General features: G+C 41.6%; 1 protein-coding gene across 1 annotated transcript in view; it reads left to right on the top strand.

Moving 5' to 3' along the window:
* LOC139368325 (chloride channel 6) overlaps positions 1-15,377 on the top strand; it is a 28,974-nt gene extending 13,597 nt beyond the window's left edge. Inside the window, exons 15-22 of the mRNA XM_071107082.1 lie at positions 3,605-3,761; positions 3,860-3,966; positions 4,254-4,440; positions 5,152-5,315; positions 5,583-5,739; positions 6,617-6,724; positions 9,710-9,835; positions 10,607-15,377. Coding sequence (XP_070963183.1) covers positions 3,605-3,761; positions 3,860-3,966; positions 4,254-4,440; positions 5,152-5,315; positions 5,583-5,739; positions 6,617-6,724; positions 9,710-9,835; positions 10,607-10,687 — 1,087 coding nt within the window. The 3' untranslated portion in view covers positions 10,688-15,377. The remainder of the gene's footprint in view (positions 1-3,604; positions 3,762-3,859; positions 3,967-4,253; positions 4,441-5,151; positions 5,316-5,582; positions 5,740-6,616; positions 6,725-9,709; positions 9,836-10,606) is intronic.
* Positions 15,378-20,734: the final 5,357 nt, after the last annotated feature.

The following is a 20,734-nucleotide window of genomic DNA, read 5'->3' as shown; positions in this document are numbered from 1 at the left end:
ACCATATTTGACTGTTGGTATGATGTTATTTTTCTGAAATGCTGTGTTACTTTTATTCCAGATGTTACACCTTCCAAAAAGTTCAACTTTTGTCTCATCAGTCCACAGAATATTTTACCAAAAGTCTTGGGGATCATCAAGATGTTTTTTGCCAAAAGTGAGATGAGCCTTTGTTCTTTTTGGTCAGCAGTGGTTTTCGCCTTGGAACTCTGCCATGGATGCCATTTTTGCCCAGTCTCTTTCTTATGGTTGAGTCATGAACACTGACCTTAACTGAGGCAAGTGAGGCCTGCAGTTCTTTTGATGTTGGTGTGGGTGCCTTTGTGACCTCTTGGATGAGTTGTCGCTGCGCTCTTGGGGTAATTTTGGTAGGCCGGCCACTCCTGGGAAGGTTCACCACTGTTCCAAATTTTCTCAATTTGTGGATAATGGCTCTCGCAGTGGTTCGCTGGAGTACCAAAGCTTTAGAAATGGCTTTGTAACCCTTTCCAGACTGATAGATGTCTATTACTTTGTTTCTCATCTGTTCCTGAATTTCTTTGGATCACTGCATGATGTCTTGCTTTTTGAGATCTTTTGGCCTACTTCACTTTGTCAGACAGGTTCTATTTAAGTGATTTCTTGATTCAACAGGTCTGGCAGTAATCAGGCCTGGGTGTGGCTAGTGAAATTGAACTCAGCTTTCCAAAAAATGTGATTAACCACAGTAAATTCATGATTTAACAAGGGGGGGCAATTACTTTGCTTTTTTTCCCTTAATAAATCAAATGATCACTTAACTGCATTTAGTGTTTACTTGGGTTATCTTTTGTGTAATATTAACATTTGTTTGATGATCTGAAACATTTAAGTGTGACAAATGTGCAAAAAAAAAAAAATCAGGAAGGGGGCAATTACTTTTTCACAGCACTGTATATGCTTCATCACAGTTCTATCTCAGAGATCTACAGTTGAAGTTGGAAGTTTCCATACACTTAGGTTGGAGTCATTAAAACCCTTCTTTTTTTTTAACGGCTCCACAAATTTCTCGTGAACAAACGATAGTTTTTGCAAGTCGGTTAGTACATCTACTTTGTGCATGACACAAGTCATTTTTCCAACAATTGTTTTCAGACAGATTATTTCACTTAGCATTCACTGTATCAAAATTCCAGTGGGTCAGAAGTTTACATACACTAAGTTGACTGTGCCTTTAAACCACTTGGAAAATTCCAGAAAATTATGTTGTGGCTTTAGAAGCTTCTGATGGGCTAATTGACACCATTTGAGTCAATTGGAGGTGTACCTATGGATGTATTTCAAGGTGCAGGAGGGACTGGTGCACTTCACAAAATAGATGGCGTCATGAGGAAGGAAAATTATATTGATATATTGAAGCAACATCTCAAGACATCAGTCAGGAAGTTAAAGCTTGGTCGTAAATGGACAATGACTCCAAGCATACTTCCAAAGTTGTGGCAAAATGGCTTAAGGACAACAAAGTCAAGGTATTGGAGTGGCCATCACAAAGCCCTGACCTCAATCCCATAGAACATTTGTGGGCAGAACTGAAAAAAAGCGTGTGAGAGCAAGGAGGCCTGAACCTGACTCGGTTACACCAGCTCTGTCAGGAGGAATGGGCCAAAATTCACCCAACTTATTGTGGGAAGCTTGTGGGAGGCTACCCGAAATGTTTGACCCAAGTAAAAATGTAACTAAATACTAATTGAGTGTATGTAAACGTCTGACCCGCTGGGAATGTGATGAAAGAAATAAAAGCTAAAATAAATAATTCTCTCTACTATTATTCTGACATTTCACATTCTTAAAATAAAGTGGTGATCCTAACTGACCTAAGACAGGGCATTTTTACTAGGATTAAATGTCAGGAATTGTAAAAAAAACTGAGTTTAAATGTATTTGGCTAAGGTGTATGTAAACTTCCGACTTCAACTGTACAGACATTTCCTTGGATTTTATGGTATAGTTTCTGCTCTGACATGCACTGTCAGCTATGCATTGTCAAAGATGTTTCTTTCTAAGTCCTGTCCAATTTAGCCACAGGTGGACTCCCAAGTTGTAGTGACATCTCCTCAAGGATGATCAAAGGAAATTGGATGTACCTGAGCTCAATTTGGAGTGTCATAGCAAAGGGGTCTGAATATTTATGTAAATGAGGTATTTGCAAACATTTCTAAACAAATTTTTACTGTCATTGTGGGGTATTTTGTGTAGATCCATTTTGAATTCAGGCTGTAACACAACAAAATGTGGAATAAGTCAAGGGGTATGAATACTTTCTGAAGGCCCTGTATATGGATCTGGTTTCTATGATTTGAAATCTGTTGGTTAGGAAATCTCCCAACTACTTTCCCAGTACCAAACTACTGTGAGATATATATACAGTGCCTTGCGAAAGTATTCGGCCCCCTTGAACTTTGCAACCTTTTGCCACATTTCAGGCTTCAAACATAAAGATATAAAACTGTATTTTTTTGTGAAGAATCAACAACAAGTGGGACATAATCATGATGTGGAACGACATTTATTGGATATTTCAAACCTTTTTAACAAATCAAAAACTGAAAAATTGGGCGTGCAAAATTATTCAGCCCCCTTAAGTTAATACTTTGTAGCGCCACCTTTTGCTGCGATTACAGCTGTAAGTCGCTTGGGGTATGTCTCTATCAGTTTTGCACATCGAGAGACTGAAATTTTTTCCCATTCCTCCTTGCAAAACAGCTCGAGCTCAGTGAGGTTGGATGGAGAGCATTTGTGAACAGCAGTTTTCAGTTCTTTCCACAGATTCTCGATTGGATTCAGGTCTGGACTTTGACTTGGCCATTCTAACACCTGGATATGTTTATTTTTGAACCATTCCATTGTAGATTTTGCTTTATGTTTTGGATCATTGTCTTGTTCTAAGACAAATCTCCGTCCCAGTCTCAGGTCTTTTGCAGACTCCATCAGGTTTTCTTCCAGAATGGTCCTGTATTTGGCTCCATCCATCTTCCCAATAATTTTAACCATCTTCCCTGTCCCTGCTGAAGAAAAGCAGGCCCAAACCATGATGCTGCCACCACCATGTTTGACAGTGGGGATGGTGTGTTCAGCTGTGTTTCTTTTACGCCAAACATAACGTTTTGCATTGTTGCCAAAAAGTTCCATTTTGGTTTCATCTGACCAGAGCACCTTCTTCCACATGTTTGGTGTGTCTCCCAGGTGGCTTGTGGCAAACTTTAAACAACACTTTTTATGGATATCTTTAAGAAATGTCTTTCTTCTTGCCACTCTTCCATAAAGGCCAGATTTGTGCAATATACGACTGATTGTTGTCCTATTGTCTTATCAAAACAACATGATTAATATGTTGATTTACAGTTGGTTTACATAGATTTGTGGTGGTCTTAGGTATAAGAAAATAATGCAGTTTGAGCGGACAGTGCTAGCAATAAGCCTTAGAGTCTTTCCTTAGTAATCGCTATCGAACTGACCACTTTTAGGAAGTATAGTATAAGATTTCTCCCCCATCATTTGCTAAAACCTTTCCTAATGTTGACACTTACTGTTTCGACTGATCCTGCTTTTCCTGGTTGGTTCCTTTTTGGCTGTTCTGTTGCCACAGCAACCTGGGGATGGACATCTACTCTGGGACCTTCGCTCTGATTGGTGCAGCCGCCTTCCTGGGAGGTGTGGTCCGGATGACCATCAGCCTGACTGTCATTCTCATCGAATCGACCAATGAGATCACCTACGGCTTGCCCATTATGATAACCCTCATGGTAAAGTACACCTCATTGATTTGAACTTACATTCACAATTTAGTAGACTTGCATCAGAGTTGGTACTTACAGGATTATGTGTGTGTGCGTATGCTCAGGTGGCCAAGTGGACGGGGGATTTCTTCAATAAGGGCATCTATGACATCCACATTCATCTGAGAGGAGTGCCACTGCTGGAGTGGGAGACAGAGGTCGAGATGGACAAGTAAGAAAATAATACTACATTTCTGATAATAAAGATCAGTGGTCATTGTATCCAAACCCACTTACAACTAGCACATTTCTCTTCCGTATACACGCATATTCTGTATATATGTGGCTCTTTTCAGCCTTTAACCAACTGTGTAATCTGTTGATGGGTTTAAAAAAAAGCATACATAAAAAAAGCTTTTCCTTTTTACTTGAAAATAGGTTACCTTTTTTGAATGATTGAATTGGAATTTTGCTTCCTGAATTGACTGACCCTAACCCTGGTACGTGTTTGTCCCCCAGACTGACGGCCAGTGACATCATGGAGCCCAACCTGACGTACGTGTACCCACATACGCGCATCCAGTCCCTGGTGAGCATCCTGCGCACCACCGTCTACCATGCCTTCCCCGTGGTCACCGAGAACAGGGACAACGAACGGGAGTTCATGAAGGGCAACATCCTCATCAGCAACAACATCCGCTTCAAGGTAGGAGCCAGGGCAACGTGCAGATGGAAATTGCATGAATAGAACTGACATGATCCTTTATTCTACATGTCAGAGATGTTTGTTCTACTGAACCTATTTCTATCTTAACATTTCACTATGTTGTGTCCTGGGGTGTATGCATTAGTTGTAGATCGTAGCAAAACGTTTTGCCTGGTTACTCTAGGACCCGAAAATATGCAAACATAACGAAACTTGGAGGGAGCTACCTGGTTTTATCCAATAGAAACTCTTGTTTTCATTACAAAACGTTTTCCATTTGGATCCTCAGGCCAAACGTTTTGCTACAGTCTGTGACAAATGAATACACCTCTGCTGAAGGTGCCCTTGCCATACCACGAACTGCCACCAGGAGTAATCAGAACCCTGTTCTACTGTATAATGCATAGGTTGGGGCTACCGATAAAGGCCACTTAGTTTGGCCGTGTTTCCAATAATTGTAAAATGTTGTTTATCCTTCCTTGCTCCCCTCCTTCTAGTATTGTTACTGTAAAGCCCTTTGTGACATGTTAATAAAAAGTCTAGTCACATCTATTTATGTGTTAGGGCAGTGTCAGTAATTACATTAGGGAATGTAGGGAACAGTGATGCACAGACTGTCTTTTACTGTAAAATGATTTCCATTTATATGAACAGGAAGGTGTGTCTGTGGAGCATGTGTAACCCTGCCTTCTCCGCCAACAACCTCCTCAGAAAGCAAGCGTGCTGACGCGGGCCGGGGAGCAGCGGCGGCGCTGCCAGTCCATGAAGTCATACCCGTCCAGTGAGCTGCGCAACGTGTGTGACGACCAGCTGGCGGCCGTGGTGCCTGCTATGGAGGAGGGCCAGGACATGCTGCAGCAGATGCTGGAGAGGAGGTAAGCCTCATACATACGCACACCTTCATTCTCACACCTGACTTGACCCCATCCATTTTTTACAACACCAACCATGTAACCATCCTATCCCCTGTAACTTTGACTTGGGTCAAATTTAGATTTAAAAAAAATCATTCTTCTGAAATGAACTATTAATAAACTTTGCACACGTTGTAATCGATGGAGACACTGTAATGAGTCAGTCCGGTGTTTCTATTTGGAGAAAGTGCTGTTCTAACGTTTCTATGGCTGTGTGTATGTTTGTAGACATGCACCCTACCCTAACCTGTACCCAGACCAGTCCCCTAGCGAGGAGTGGACCATGGAGGAGCGGTTCCGACCTCTGACCTTCCACGGCATCATCCTGCGCTCTCAGCTGGTCAACCTGCTGATCCGTGGCGTCTGCTACGCAGAGAACCAGTCGGTCAGTGGCCCAACTCCCAACCCACAGGGTCGTAATCATTAGTGTTTGGGGGGAAATATTGATACAGGAGAGTATTGCAATATTATTTTTGCATTCGATTCTCTGACTCAAAGTATTAATTACATTTTTGTTAGCTGGTGCTAATCGGCTCTACCTGTGCCAAAACTCCAGTATTTCTCATCCTATGGTTTGTTATCCATCGGCCATTTTATTTCTATGACTTATTAAAACTTGTTTTCTCATGCCTCTGTAGTGGCATGTAGTAAGACCTGCAGTGAGCCAGTTTTTTGAACATCGAATCACAATAAAATTGCAGTATCAAATCACAATACATATAGAATTGTGGTACATAAAGAATCGCACTTAAGTATTGTGGAAATATTATATAGTGATGTCCCTGGCAATTCCTAGTATGAGGTATGTCAGTGGCATGTCATTTTCCTTTTTGAATGGTATTCAATGTGAAAAACATAAGGTCTTGAGCGCAAAAACGTAATAAATTAATCCTCAAATGCAAAAATGATTTTATATGTATCTTAAATGACCGGATTTTCACTAATGTTATGATATAATCGTCAAGCCCAATCAAAAGATTAGGGGAAAGGACCCGGAAGTGTGACGTAGGACGATGTCACTTGCACATCGTATTCATTAGGCAACAAATTGAATAAAACGTACTGAAACATGAAGGAACCACATGAACTCTCGTTTTTGTTCTCTGTTGCGAAACGTTTTGCTACGTTTTGCCACTGTGTGCTGTGCACTAATGAATACCACCTAGGAGTTAGTCAGTGTGTGTGTGTGTGTAGTGTTTCTACACATCTTCTCGTGTGTGTATGTTTGTGCGCCTTTTATTTGTCTGTCTGTGTCCACATAGAGTGCCACGCAGCCGAGACTGTCGTACGCTGAGATGACGGAGGACTACCCCCGTTTCCCAGACATCCATGACCTAGACTTGGCCCTTCTCAATCCCCGCATGATAGTGGTACGACCCAGTCCATCACACATCTACAGCTACTGCTGCACTTACAATCGGGGCTCTAAATTAAACATTTTCATTGGTAGCACTGGTGCGCCCAACTTGAAAAAGTTAGGAACATAACATTTATGAGCAGCAGAAAATACGATTTTTAAAAAAGTAGATTGAGATATAACCTACAGTACATTCGGAAAGTATTCAGACCCCTTGACTTCTCCACATTTTGTTACGTTACAGCCTTATTCTAAAATGTATTAAATATTTCCCTTATCAATCTACACACAATACCCCATACCTGTAAAAACAGGTTTTTGCAAATGTATTAAAAAAAACCCAGAAGTATCACATTTCCATAAGTATTCAGACCCTTTCCTCAATACCTTGTTGAAGAACATTTGGCAGTGATTACAGCCTCGAGTCTTCTCAGGTATGATGCTACAAGCTTGGAACACCAGTAATTGGGGAGTTTTTCCCCCATTCTCTGCAGATCCTCTCAAGCTCTATCAGGTTGGATGGGGAGCGTTGCTGAACAGTTATTTTTCGGTTTCTCCAGAGATGTTTGATTGGGTTCAACTCCAGGCTCTGGCTGGGCCAATCAGGGACATTCAGAGACTTGTCCCGAAGCCACTCCTGGCTTGTCTTGGCTGTGTGTTTAGGGTCATTGTCCTGTTGGACAGTCTGAGGTCCTGAGCGCTCTGGAGCAGGTTTTCATCAAGGATCTCTCTGTACTTTGCTCCTTTCGTTTTTCCCTCGATCCTGACTAGTCTCCCAGTCCCTGCCGCTGAAAGACATCCCCACAGCATGACGCTGCCACTACCCTGCTTCACCGTAGGGATGGTAATGGCCGGATAATGAGCGGTGCCTGGTTTCCTCCAGATGAGATTCTTGGCATTCAGGCCAAAGAGTTCAATCTTAGTTTCATCATACCAGAAAATCTTGTTTCTCATGGTCAGAGTCCTTTAGGTGCCTTTTGACAAATTCCAAGCTGGTTGTCATATGCCTTTTTACTGAGCAGTGGCTTCCGTCTGGCTGCAGTTTGTAGTGTAAAAATTATCATAATTTTTTGGGGGTCCCGTGACCATTCTCTTCGCCAAAATTCAGTTCATGGCTGAATCTACAATTTATGTAATTTTTTTTACGTAACATGTAAAGTGTTGGTTTCATGAGCTGAAATACAAGATCCCAGAAATGTTCCATGTGCACAAAAAGTTTATTTCTCTCAAATTGTGCCAAATTAGTTTGCATCCCTGTTAGTGAGCATTTATCCTTTGCCAAAATAATCCATCCACCTGACAGGTGTGGCACATCAAGAAGCTGATTTGAACAGCATGGTCATTACACAGCTGCACCTTGTGCTGGCGACAATAAAAGGCCACTCTAAAATGTGCAGTTTTGTGACAACATAATGTCCCAGATGTCTCATGTTTTGAGATATGCAGTTGGCATGCTGACTGCAGGAATGTCCACCAGAGCTGTTGCCAGATCATTTAATGTTAATTTCTCTACCATAAGCTGCCTCCAACGTTGTTTTAGAGAATTTGGCAGTACGTCCAACTGGTCTCACAACCGCAGACTACGTGTAACCACGCCAGCCCAGGACCTCCACATTCACCTGTGGGATCGTCTTAGACCAGCTACCTAGACAGCTGATGAAACTGTGGGTTTGTACATAAATAATTTATGTACAAACTGTCAGAAACCTTCTCTGGGAAGCTCATCTGGGTGCTCGTCCTCACCAGGGTCTTGACTTGACTGCAGTTCGCCATCGTAGCCAACTTCAGTTGGAAAATGCTTGCCTTCGATGGCCACTGGCATGCTGGAGAAGTATGCTCTCCACAGATGAATCCCAGTTTCAACTGTACCAGGCAGATGGCAGACAGCGTGTATGCCGTTGTGTTGGCGAACGGTTTGTTGCTGATAACGTTGTGAACAACGTAGTGGAAACGCGTTCTCTGGAGTGATGAATCATGCTTCACCATCTGGTGGATGCCAGGAGAACGCTACCTGCCCCAATGCATAGTACAAACTGTAAAGTTTGGTGGATGCCCCTTAGTTCCAGTGAAGGGAAATCTTAACTCTACAGCATACAATGACATTCTAGACGATTCTGTGCTTCCAACTTTGTGGCAACAGTTTGGGGGAAGGCCCTTTCCTGTTTCAGCATGACAATGCCCCCGTGCAGAAATGGTTTGTCGAGATCGGTGTGGAAGAACTTGACTGGCCTGCACAGAGCCTTGACCTCAACACCCTCAAACTTTGAGGCTGAATTGGAACAACGACTGCAAGCCAGGTCTAATCGCTCAACATCAGTACCCGACCTCACTAATGCTCTTGTGGCTGAATGGAAGCAAGTCCCTGCAGCAATGTTATAACATCTAGTGGAAAGCCTTCCCAGAAGAGTGGAGGCTGTTACAGCAGCAAAGGGGGGGACCAACTCCATATCAATGCAGATGATTTTGGAATGAGATGTTCCACGGGCAGGTGTCCACATACTTTTGACCATGTAGTATATCTGTGACCAACCGATGCATCTCTGTATTCCCAGCCATGTGAAATCCATAGATTATGGCCTAAATAATGTATTTAAATTGACTGATTTCCTTTTATGAACTTTAACTCAGTAAAGTCTTTGAAATTGTTGGATTTTATATTTTTGTTCAGTGTAGTTTCATACCCCTAGCCTATATGAAATATAGCTACTTCTGAAGCACATGTTGTGCTATAGAAACTAATATGTAACCCTGTAAATACATTTATTAAAAAATATATATATATATAATATTGATAGAAATACATGTCATTGAAATTAGAGTAATTGTGGAATATTAGGTTTCTACGCATTGCATTAAATTGTACATCGTTTCTTTAAGAGCGTCACGTTTGTGCTTTGTCACCTAAAAGGAACAATTTTCCTCAAGTGTTGAGGCTTTTTGTTGTTACTACCTGGTTACATGTTTGTGATAGTAAGTGATCATCTTCTTTCCCTTTCAGGACGTCACCCCGTACATGAACCCTTCCCCCTACACAGTGTCCCCAAACACACATGTGTCCCAAGTGTTTAACCTGTTCAGGACCATGGGCCTTCGACACCTGCCTGTGGTCAACGCAGTAGGAGAGGTGAGTTGCACCGCAAGGGGTTAAAATTCCCACTCCTTAACTTCCTGTTTCCTCTCTGTGGCCTGGGTCATATTCAGTAGGGCAGTGTTTCTAAATTCCTGGTCCTTTGTTTTTGACCTAGTACCACCCACCAGATTCTACTAATCAACTCCTCAAACTTTTGATTAGTGGAATCAGGTGTGTTGTGCTCTGGCCAAAAACAAATGTGCAGCCCTTTGGGTCCCCGGGACCAGAATAAATAAAAAATCACTGCATTAGGGCACACCATTTCAAAATGGTTTGCAACGGAAATGGAAAATAAGCATTTCTTATTGGACAAGTTCAGGTAGTCCCTCCCTGTTTCAGTCAGTTTTCTTAGGATTGATGGCTTATCAATACAACCCAGATGAGGAATTATATTAACTGACACCAAGCTGTGTTGGCCACTATAGCCTTAATGCTTATTAATGGTGACATTTTAATAACATAAAAAGTGGCCTTGTCAAAATACACATTTTATGTACTTAATGTAGTACGTATTAAAGGTCCATATTGTTACATTCTAAACCTGCATGAATAATCAACACTCAGCTTCAAGGGACTAACACCACTTAAAAAAAAAAAAAAAGAATTGTTGGCAAACAGTCTAAGATATTTGCTTTTGCTTAGAAGCACTACGCAGAGGAATAGCTCAGTAGCTAACTACTGTAGCTAATTAATTATTTTTGAGTCTTTCTAGAGTGGAGAAAGCAGTCTGCTCCATGATGTCGCTCCCTGTACCTTCTCTTTCAGATTGTGGGAATAATCACACGACACAATTTAACCCACGAGTTCCTCTTGGGGAAACTCAGACAGCATTACATCACCATTTGAGCTCCAGAGTCCAGTCTTTAAAGCCGTCAAGAGTCGCCCAGGTCTTGCAATCCCTCCTTCAACTGGACCTGTACCATACTTTTCCATGTCTTATCCATTCCCCCACACTCTGTACGACACGATGGGCACACACCTCTGTAACGAGAGGTTAAAGGATTACTTTTTTCTGCTCCGGAGCCTCTACAGCCCAAGACTGTATCCCAAGTGTCCACGCTTTACCAACAGACCGACTTTCTCATCTTTATCACTGTAACACTCCTGTTTTGACTTCTGACTGTACATTTGAATTTTATGTTCTCTGTGTATTTAAATGTATTATACTATATATTTGCGAAAAGAACATTTCACTGTGCCGCCAAGGGTTTCGATCAAAGTAGGTTTTTCCTGCAGTGTTATCAAGATGTCACATTGCGGACTATTTCTAACCTAGGCATATGTGTGGAGCTGCATTAACACACAAATACACAATTGCACTCGCATATGTTAAGCTTAACAGAAGACAGTTCATCTCACAAATATTCAGGCAGCAATGTTATGGGTGTGTTTCGAAAGGACAGAGGAAGATGGAGGAATATGGTGTATGTCAAGACTGGATAGAATCGACCAAGGTTTTTTAGTTTTAATTTTGAGTTACGAGGGTGTGGGACCAAGAAAGGTCCAGCATATTTTCTAGACAGAAAAGGGTGAACATTTGTTTGTCAGTATTAAGTACCTCTGTAAAATCTTTGTGGAAATGTTGGCGTTGTTCACCTTGTAGATTCACATTGCAGGGAACCAATAATGTGGTGACTTTCTGGCTAGTTTCCCCATCCATGTAGGTTGGGTTGGTAGTACTTTAAAGGTAGAATATGCAATATGACATTATCACACAACTCAAGAGATGGTGTAATGGTGCTTTCAAGACTGGGAACTCAGGGAAAAACAAGGTCAAATCAGGACGTCAGTGATCTTCAGGTCGGAAAGTCAAGGCTCCTGAAAGAGGCCCGAGTTCCCCACTTGGATGACCGTTCAAAACAAATTTTCCTGGTTCCCAGTTGTCTTGTACTCACTGAAGTCGAAAGTCAGAGATTTTCGAGTTCCCAGTTGTTTTGAACATACATTGGGAAAGCCAGTAATGTCTGTGCTAAGTTGATGTGTGTAAGTAGGGCGTTTGCCCACTGTCTATTAGGGGTGTAATGGTTCACCAAACCCACGCTTCAGTACATATTGTGGTTTTGGGGTCATGGTTCGGTCTCAGTATAACAGGAAAATTAAATGCCATTCACAATCTTCCTGGCATTGTCGGTTGTGACAGGATTATTATGTTGAGTCTCAAGTTTCCACTCTGATGCTGTGTTTGTAACCATGTGGGAGGTGGGAATTTACCAGTTTTCAAGTCCATAAATAAATAGCAGTTGGCTGCATTCATGTGATTGGATCTCGTTGAGAAACGCTGATTGACTAATGGCCAACAAGCTGCGTCAATCATAAACTAAAAGTACAGCTATCATGCGTGTAAACAAATGATAGTTTCAAAACCTCAGTAATAGATGCTGTAATGGTTTTTTTTTTATATAATGAATTTTTTGTTGCATTTAACTGCCAAAGATTCTCTTAAGTGGCCATTTCCGTCATAGGTGACTACAGAGGTCACCATCCATGTGCGAGAAGTGGTTGCTCAGGATGATCGACAAATTTCCCACAAGTAATTCATTACCAGTTAGAGGGCCGTTCAAGTGGATTTTTCCCAGTAGTATGTGGTAAATTCCCACTTCCCACTTGGTAACAAATGCACCATGACTCTGCCTCCTTCAGTGCCAGATGCACACTTGTAGCTCTCGTAAAGGGGCCGTGTCTGTAGCACAGTACATTTCCCACTCCAGGGTAAGGTGATGGGCTGTCACAATTAAGTGCAACACAGGGTGCATTGGCCAATTTATTGAAAACGTTGGCTTTGGCCTGCTTATATAGAGCGGGTATGACCTGTTTACTGAAACGGGTGCAAGAGGGAAGTTCGTAACATGGCTCGATCACTTTCACGAGGTTCTGAAACCCGCTATTCTCAACTACTGAGAATGGGTGCATATCCGTGGCTATAAACCAAAGACGGTTAAAAAAATATATACACTTAGCCTACCTATCACTCTTGTAATTTATTTGTCCCGGTCAGATTTAGCTGCTTGAATTTAGAGGGGAGACATTGTTTCTTTGTGTTTCTGTCTTGCGCCGGTATACTGGAGTGATGTCGGCGTAAATGTGCCAACATATTTGAGGTGTTGGCAACTGCATAGGTGACATTGTTATCCACAACTCTCTATCCATTGCGGTTGTAATTTACTGGGAGGAAACCAAAATGTTCTCAAACTTGAGATCTAAATGATGATGGAGGATCCTCTAATTCTGGTTTGTTGACCCCACCACTTGCCATTATGCAGAACAAATTCTTTGCTGTGCCTCACAAAATTTTGAAATGCTCAAAAATAAGATTACAATTAATTACAATGTGGACATAGACTCTACTTGTTATAACGGAATAGCCTGAAATGTTTTTTCAGATCAGATTTACTCGAGGCGTAGGCCTACAATGCAGCATAGGCATAGTCTATAGGCCTAGTGTTTTTATGTTGTAAATAAAAACATTTTAACGTATTTTAATTTGGGTTCACAGTGTGGACGGTTTGGTACAAATACATGTACGGTTACACCCTTGCTGTGTATGGTGATGTTATATTGCAGACTACCTTTTTAACATGTGCTTAAACATGATGATGAGGCCAGTGCAGCTTTTTTATAAATAGTAAAGATTGATGTAAAGGGAATCAATTCATGACAAACCATGATGGCACATAAAGTGCCTTCAGAAAGTATTCACAACGCTTGACTTTTTCCATACTTTGTTGTGTTACAGCCTGAAATGTCTTGAGTCAATAACTAAATCAGCTAGCCTAAATCAGTTGAGGAGTATCTATTGGTAGCTGGGTAAAAAGCAGATGTTGAATATCCCTTTAAGCATGGTGAAGTTATTAATTACACTTTGGACACCCAGTCACTACAAAGATTCAGGCGTCTTTCCTATCTCAGTTACCGGAGAGGAAGGAAACCGCTCAGGGATTTCACCATGAGGCCAATGGTGACTTTAAAACCGTAGCAGAGTGTAATGGATGTGACAGGAGATCTGAGGAGGGATCATAAACATTGCAGTTACTCCACTATACTAACCTAAATGACAGAGTGAAAAGAAGGAAACCTGTACAGAACAAGGCACTTAAGTAAAACTGCAAAAAAAATGTGGCAAAGAAGTTAACGCTTTGTATTTCAGGACAACACATTACTGAGTACCACTCTTCATAGTGGAGGCTGCATTATGTTATGGGTATGCTTGTCATCGGCAAAGACCCCCCAAAAAATTTGCACAGGCAAAATCTAATACAAGACTTGAAAAGGGCTTTCTAGCAATTATCAACAACCTGCTTCAGAGCATAAAGAATTTAAAAAAAGAATAATGTGCAAATATTGTAAATCCAGGTGTGCACAGCTCCGAGACTTACTGAGAAAGACTCACCGCTGTAATCCCTGCCAATGCTGATTCTAACATGTATTGACTCAGGGGTGTGAATACTTATGTAAATGAGGTTTTTGTACTTAATTTGCAAAAATGGATAAAAACTTTCACTTTGTCATTATGGGGTATTGTGTCTGAAGGGCATTTTTTTTTTTTTATCAATTTTGAATTCAGGCTGTAACACAACAAAATGTGAAATAAGTTAAGGGGTCTGAATACTTTCCACATTTGTTACGTTACAGCCTTATTCTAAAATGGATCTAAAAAATAAAATCCTCACTACCCCATACATTTTTGCTAATTTATTTAAAAAAAGAAACCGATACCTTATTTATAGAAGTATTCTCAACCCTTTGGTATGAGATCACAAGTGCGTCATTATGGGGTATTGTGTTTAGATTGATGATGGAAAAATGATTTTTCATCCATTTTAGAATAAGGCTGTAACGTAACAAAATGTGGAAAAAGTCAAGGGGTCTGAATACTTTCCGAATGGACTGTATACACTAAGCATTCCTTGTTATGTTTGTGTCATGTTTTTTGCCTTGTTTTATGTAAGAGTTTTTATTTTTATGAAATGTTATTTGTATGATTTGCTACATGTACTATAAAGGATAAAATGATAAGCTGTTACATTTGGTCTAGAACAAGATAAATAGTTGTTACTTTGGGGGGGTATTTGTTTGTAGAATTGCCATAGCGTGGGTTGCAAAATGTAAGGGTATCTTTCCCAAAATTCTCAGGTTTCAGGAATCGTCCAACCAGGATTTCTGGAAAACGGTGGAATTTTGGGTAAGTCAACACCCACACTAAATGTGTCTCTGCAGATGACATGCATCAGATTAAGTTGTATGGAAAATGGACAAGTGGTAAATGTGCTATGCTTAGCCATTGTCAGGACCAGAGGGACCGGTTTCCCCCACCCCCTCCAAATAACATTATGGACACACCAGTGTTTAGTAAATCTGCTGTGGAGGTTTAGGCATTGCTCTGAGCTTGGTGATACGTTTGTGGAAGCTTGACATACCATATGTAGAGAAGCAAACCCATGGCAAACAACATAGGTCTCTGGGAAAGAGAAAGCAGAAACCTCTGTCTTGTGCCTTGACATTGCTCTTCAAAATAAAGATCCTTTTGTTTTGTAAATCATTTAGATGTATCCATCCTATTTTTTTAAATAACTAACACTTTAAAATGTTTTAGAAGATATAATACAAAGGTGTTGTTATTTTCACTTATTCTATACATACAATATATTCTCATATTGTACGACTTAAACTTTCCAATGCTTGAGTAGTCCAGAACGACTTAAGATTCCCTGTTGCCTGGTACTAAAATGAGGGCATGCATGCTCAGGCTGGCTGTGTAAGGCAGTAAGGTGTCCAGGTGTGCCGGATACAGGGGCATTCCACGAGGTCCCGGTCCGAGTTTTCCACATTTGACTGGCTCTGGGAACCTGGCCCACACTTATAAACTACCTATCAGGCCATCTTCCCCCACAGTGGAAAAATCCATTGGCCATCAGACCTGTGCTTATCACTGGGATCACAGTCACTGACAAGCCCTGGAATCTATCTGGAGTTCCATAAGGGTCAGTTGCGGCGCCACTTAAAGTTTTCAAGCGATGGTGACGCACTGTTAAGAGAAAAGTCTCCAGGCGCATCATTTGTGTTTTAATTAGTTGCTGCACAGCTCAGCTGCTCCTGTATGTTGCACCTTCTCTCAATGGGTCACTGCCATCTTTGGTAATACATTGTGTGCAGCATTTTTTAAAAATGATTTATGAATTAATCACATTCTTTATGTCAGGGTGAAAAAGGTTATTTTTGTCTTCATGTACCGAAGTGGCTGTTATACAGATTTGTACTATTTCCTGGTGTTGTCTCATACTGTAGCCACCTCAGTGCTTTCTCGGACGATCATTGTAGGCTATAGGGCAGGGATACTCAACTAGATTCAGCTGCGGGACCTTTTGTTTTCTTGAGAGAGGGTGGTCAGGGGGCCGGAACATAATTACAAATAATTTGTAGACTGCAAATTGACCGCAAGAAACCCAAACATATATAATATTTGACTAAAACATAATAATTTCAAACCTTGCTTACATTTGTATATGATGGAAATACTTGAACATATTTCCCAAATTAAAATCACTTGAAGCTGATTTCCTAGTGTTTAATGTCCAACAATAAATTCTACCAAAAAACCTAGGGTGCCAAATTAAACCGCAGGCTGCCAGTTGAGGAACCCTGCTACAGGGAGACCCTTAAGTCACCAATGGTTCGTTTTTAGAATATCGCAGTTGTGGCACATACAAAATATTGAAATTAATTATGACATTTCACAGACCAGGTCATCTCAGTACAGCTTTGTTTGGTGTGGCTCAGTAGTGTGAAAAGCCTTTTTTTGTGGTAGGTATTCACCATATTGCTCTCCTTTACTCTGTGTTCTTAGGCCAGCATAAGATATGAGAGCAACCTCATTGAGATGTATCTCATGTCTGAAGGCACTGCAGACTCCTTGGAGGAATGCCCTACTGTAAATGACAGAGTATTAGGATCTTATTGGCTCACGTCACCGCTGCCTAGAAAGGTGTTTTAGGATGTAAAGAGGGCCTTCTGTACCGAGTCTGGGGAAGAAGAGGTAGACAAATACTCTGGAAGTGTGGAGGCAGCCACAACACGGGCTACTAGTTTTAATGGGTTTCGAAGTCTGGAGACTTGGGACATTTTGAGTATAGGTGGTGGCCTTCAATAGGTTAGATTCTGCATGGCTGTAGATCAAGTATTGATATTTTTTATTTGCTTACACATTTCTTGTGACTAGTCTAAAACAACACTTGCTGACCTACAAACAAACATACTACTGTATAAACATCAATGCAGTCATTTCTGCAAAAATTGTCCCTATACTGTAGTTCCAAAGTCTTAGATGTATGTCAAATTGAGCAGAGTGACTGATTGTATCTATGATTTATCCCATAACTTTATTCATGTGAGGTGAATTGATGTCAGAGTTCTATCCTGTGAAACTCATGGTCATCATATCCCAATAGAAAGAGAACCTATACAAAGTATGTAATAAGAAAAGTACTGCCAGTGGCAATGTGATATTAGAACAATCCACATCATTCAAGTCAGATTTATAACAACTTGAGCTAGCAGTTAGCCAGCTAAACTGTTATCTTTGAGCTGATACAATTAAAGAACGTAGACAAATGTGTTCAATATACTTCCTGTAAAGGATTGTACTGACATAGATGGTATAGATCCATGTTTCCAAACCTTGGTCCTCGAGTACCCGCAACAGTACACATTTGTGTTGTAACCTTGGACAAGCACACCTGGTTCAACTTGTCAACTAATCATCAAGCCCTCAATGAGTTGAATGAGGTGTGTTAGTTATGAGCAACAATGAAACTGTGTATTGTTGGGGTTACTCGAGGACCAGGGTTGAGAAAGTGATCGGTAAGCTGCTCAGATAGCTGATGCTTAAAGTTAGAGGGAAATACGTCTCCAAATTACGCAATATTTTTTTTTGCAATTCGTTCCAGTTATTGGCAGCAGAGAACTGGAAGGAAAGGCAGCCAAAAGAGGTGTTGGCTTTGGGGATGACCAGTGAGAGATACCTGCTGAAGCGTATGCTACGGGAGGGTGTTATGGTGACCGGTGAGCTGCGATAAGGCGGAGCTTTACCTAGCAAAGACTTATAGATGACCTGGAGCCAGTGGGTCTGGCGACGAATATGTAGCGAGGGCCAGCCGGCAAGAGCATACAGGTCACAGTTGTGGGTGCTATTGGGCTTTGGTGACAAAATGGATGGCACTGTGATAGACTGCATCCAGTTTGCTGAGTAGAGTGTTGGAGGCTATTTTGTAAATGACATCGCCGAAGTCAAGGATCGGTAGGATAGTCAGTTTTACAAGGGTTTGTTTGGCAGCATGAATGAAGGAGCCTTTGTTGCGAAATGGGAAGCCGATTCTAGATTTCATTTTGGATTGGAGGTACTTAATGAGTCTGGAAGGAGAGTTTACAGTCTAGCCAGACACATAGGTATTTGTAGTTGTCCACATATTCTAAGTCGGAACCATCCAGAGTAGTGATGCTAGTCGGGTGGGCGGGTGCGGGCAGCAATCGGTTGAAGAGCATGCATTTAGTTTTACTAGCGTTTTAAGAGCAGTTGGAGGCCACGGAAGGATTGTGTGGCATTGATGCTCGTTTGCAGGTTTGTTAACACAGTGTCCAAAGAAGGGCCAGATGTATACAGAATGGTGTCGTCTGTGTAGAGGTGGATCAGAGAATCAAAACGTTTTGAGAATGATACAAATATACATTTTCACAAAGTCTGCTGCCTCAGTTTGTATGATGGCATTTAGCATATTCCTGAATGTTATGAAGAGTAATCAGATGAATTGCAATTAATTGCAAAGTCCCTCTTTGCCATGCAAATGAACTGAATCCCCCCCAAAAAAATCCACTGCATTTCAGCCCTGCCACAAAAGGACCAGCTGACATCATGTCAGTGATTCTCTCGTTAACACAGGTGTGAGTGTTGACGAGGACAAGGCTGGAGATCACTCTGTCATGCTGATTGCGTTCGAATAACAGACTGGATGCTGCAAAAGGAGGGTGGTGCTTGGAATCATTGTTAGTCCTCTGTCAACCATTGTTACTTGCAAGGAAACATGTGTCATCATCATTGCTTTGCACAAAAAGGGCTTTACAGGCAAGGATATTGCTGCCAGTTAGATTGCACCTAAATCAACTATTTATCGGATCATCAAGAACTTCAAAGAGAGCGGTTCAAATGTTGTGAAGAAGGCTTCAGGGCACCCAAAGTCCAGCAAGCGCCAGGACCATCTCCTAAAGTTGATTCAGCTGCGGGATCAGGGCACAACCAGTACAGAGCTTGCTCAGGAATGGCAGCAGGCAGGTGTGAGTGCATCTGCACACACAGTGAGGCGAAGACTTTTGGAGGATGGCCTGGTGTCAAAAAGGGCAGCAAAGAAGCCACTTCTCTCCAGGAAAAACATCAGGGACAGACCTGATATTCTGCAAAAGGTACAGGGATTGGACTGCTGAGGACTGGGGTAAAGTAATTTTCTCTGAATCCCCTTTCCAATTGTTTGGTGCATCCGTAAAAAATATTGTCCGGAGAAGACAAGGTGAGCGCTACCATCAGTCCTGTGTCATGCCAACAGTAAAGCATCCTGAGACCATTCATGTGTGGGGTTGCTTCTCAGCCAAGAGAGTGTGCTCACTCACAATTTTGCCTAAGAACACAACCATGAATAAAGAAAGGTACCAACACATCCTCCGAGAGCAACTTCTCCCAACCATCCATGAACAGTTTGGTGACGAACAATGCCTTTTCCAGCATGATGAAGCACCTTGCCATAAGGCAAAATTGATAACTAAGTGGCTCGGGGAACAAAACATTGATCTTTTGGGTCCATGGCCAGGAAACACCCCAGACCTCAAATCAAATCAAATTTTATTAATCTATTAATCTCATTGATTAATCTCATTGAGAATCTCATTGAGAACTTGTGATCAATCCTCAAGAGGCGGGTGGACAAACAAACAAATTCTAACAAACTCCAAGCATTGATTATGCAAGAATGGGCTGCCATTAGTCAGGAGGTGGCCCAGAAGTTAATTGACAGCATGCCTGGGTGGATTGCAGAGGTCTTGAAAAAGAAGGGTCAACACTGCAAATATTGACTCTTTGCATCAACTTCATGTAATTGTAAATAAAAGCCTTTGACACTTATGAAATGCTTGTAATTATACTTCAGTATTCCATAGTAACATCTGACAAAAATATCTAAAGACACTGAAGCAGCAAACTTTGTGGAAATTAATATTTGTCATTCTCAAAACTTTTGGCCACGACTGTATACAGAGAAAAGAGTCAGCCCGAGAATTGCACCCTGTGGTACCCCCATAGACTGCCAGAGGTCCAGACAACAGGTCCTCCGATTTGACACACTGAACTCTGTCTAGGAAGTAGTTGGTGAACCAGGCGAGGCAGTCATTTGAGAAACCAAGGCTGTTGAGTCTGCCGATAAGAATGTGGTGATTGACAAAGTCAAGCCTTGACCAGGTCAATGAAGACGGCTGCACAGTACTGGCTTTTATCGATGGCGGTTATGATATCGTTTAGTACCTTAAGCATGGCTGAGGTGCACCCGTGACCAGCTCGGAAACCGGATTACACAGAGGAGAAGGTATGGTGGGATTGGAAATGGTCAGTGATCTGTTAACTTGACTTTAGAAAGGCAGGGCAGGATGGATATAGGTCTGTAACAGTTTGGGTCTAGAGTGTCACCCCCTTTGAAAAGGGGATGACCGTGGCAGCTTTCCAATATTTAGGAATCTCGGACGATACGAAAGAGGTTGAACAGACTGGTAATAGGGGTTGCAACAATGGTGCGGAGGGACCAGATTGTCTAGCCCAGCTGATTTGTATGGGTCGAGGTTTTGCAGCTCTTTCAGAACATCGGC

This window comes from Oncorhynchus clarkii, chromosome 16 (assembly GCF_045791955.1).
Source record: "Oncorhynchus clarkii lewisi isolate Uvic-CL-2024 chromosome 16, UVic_Ocla_1.0, whole genome shotgun sequence".
In the NCBI taxonomy this organism is placed as follows: domain Eukaryota; kingdom Metazoa; phylum Chordata; class Actinopteri; order Salmoniformes; family Salmonidae; genus Oncorhynchus; species Oncorhynchus clarkii.
This window is presented reverse-complemented; position numbering and strand designations above follow the sequence as displayed.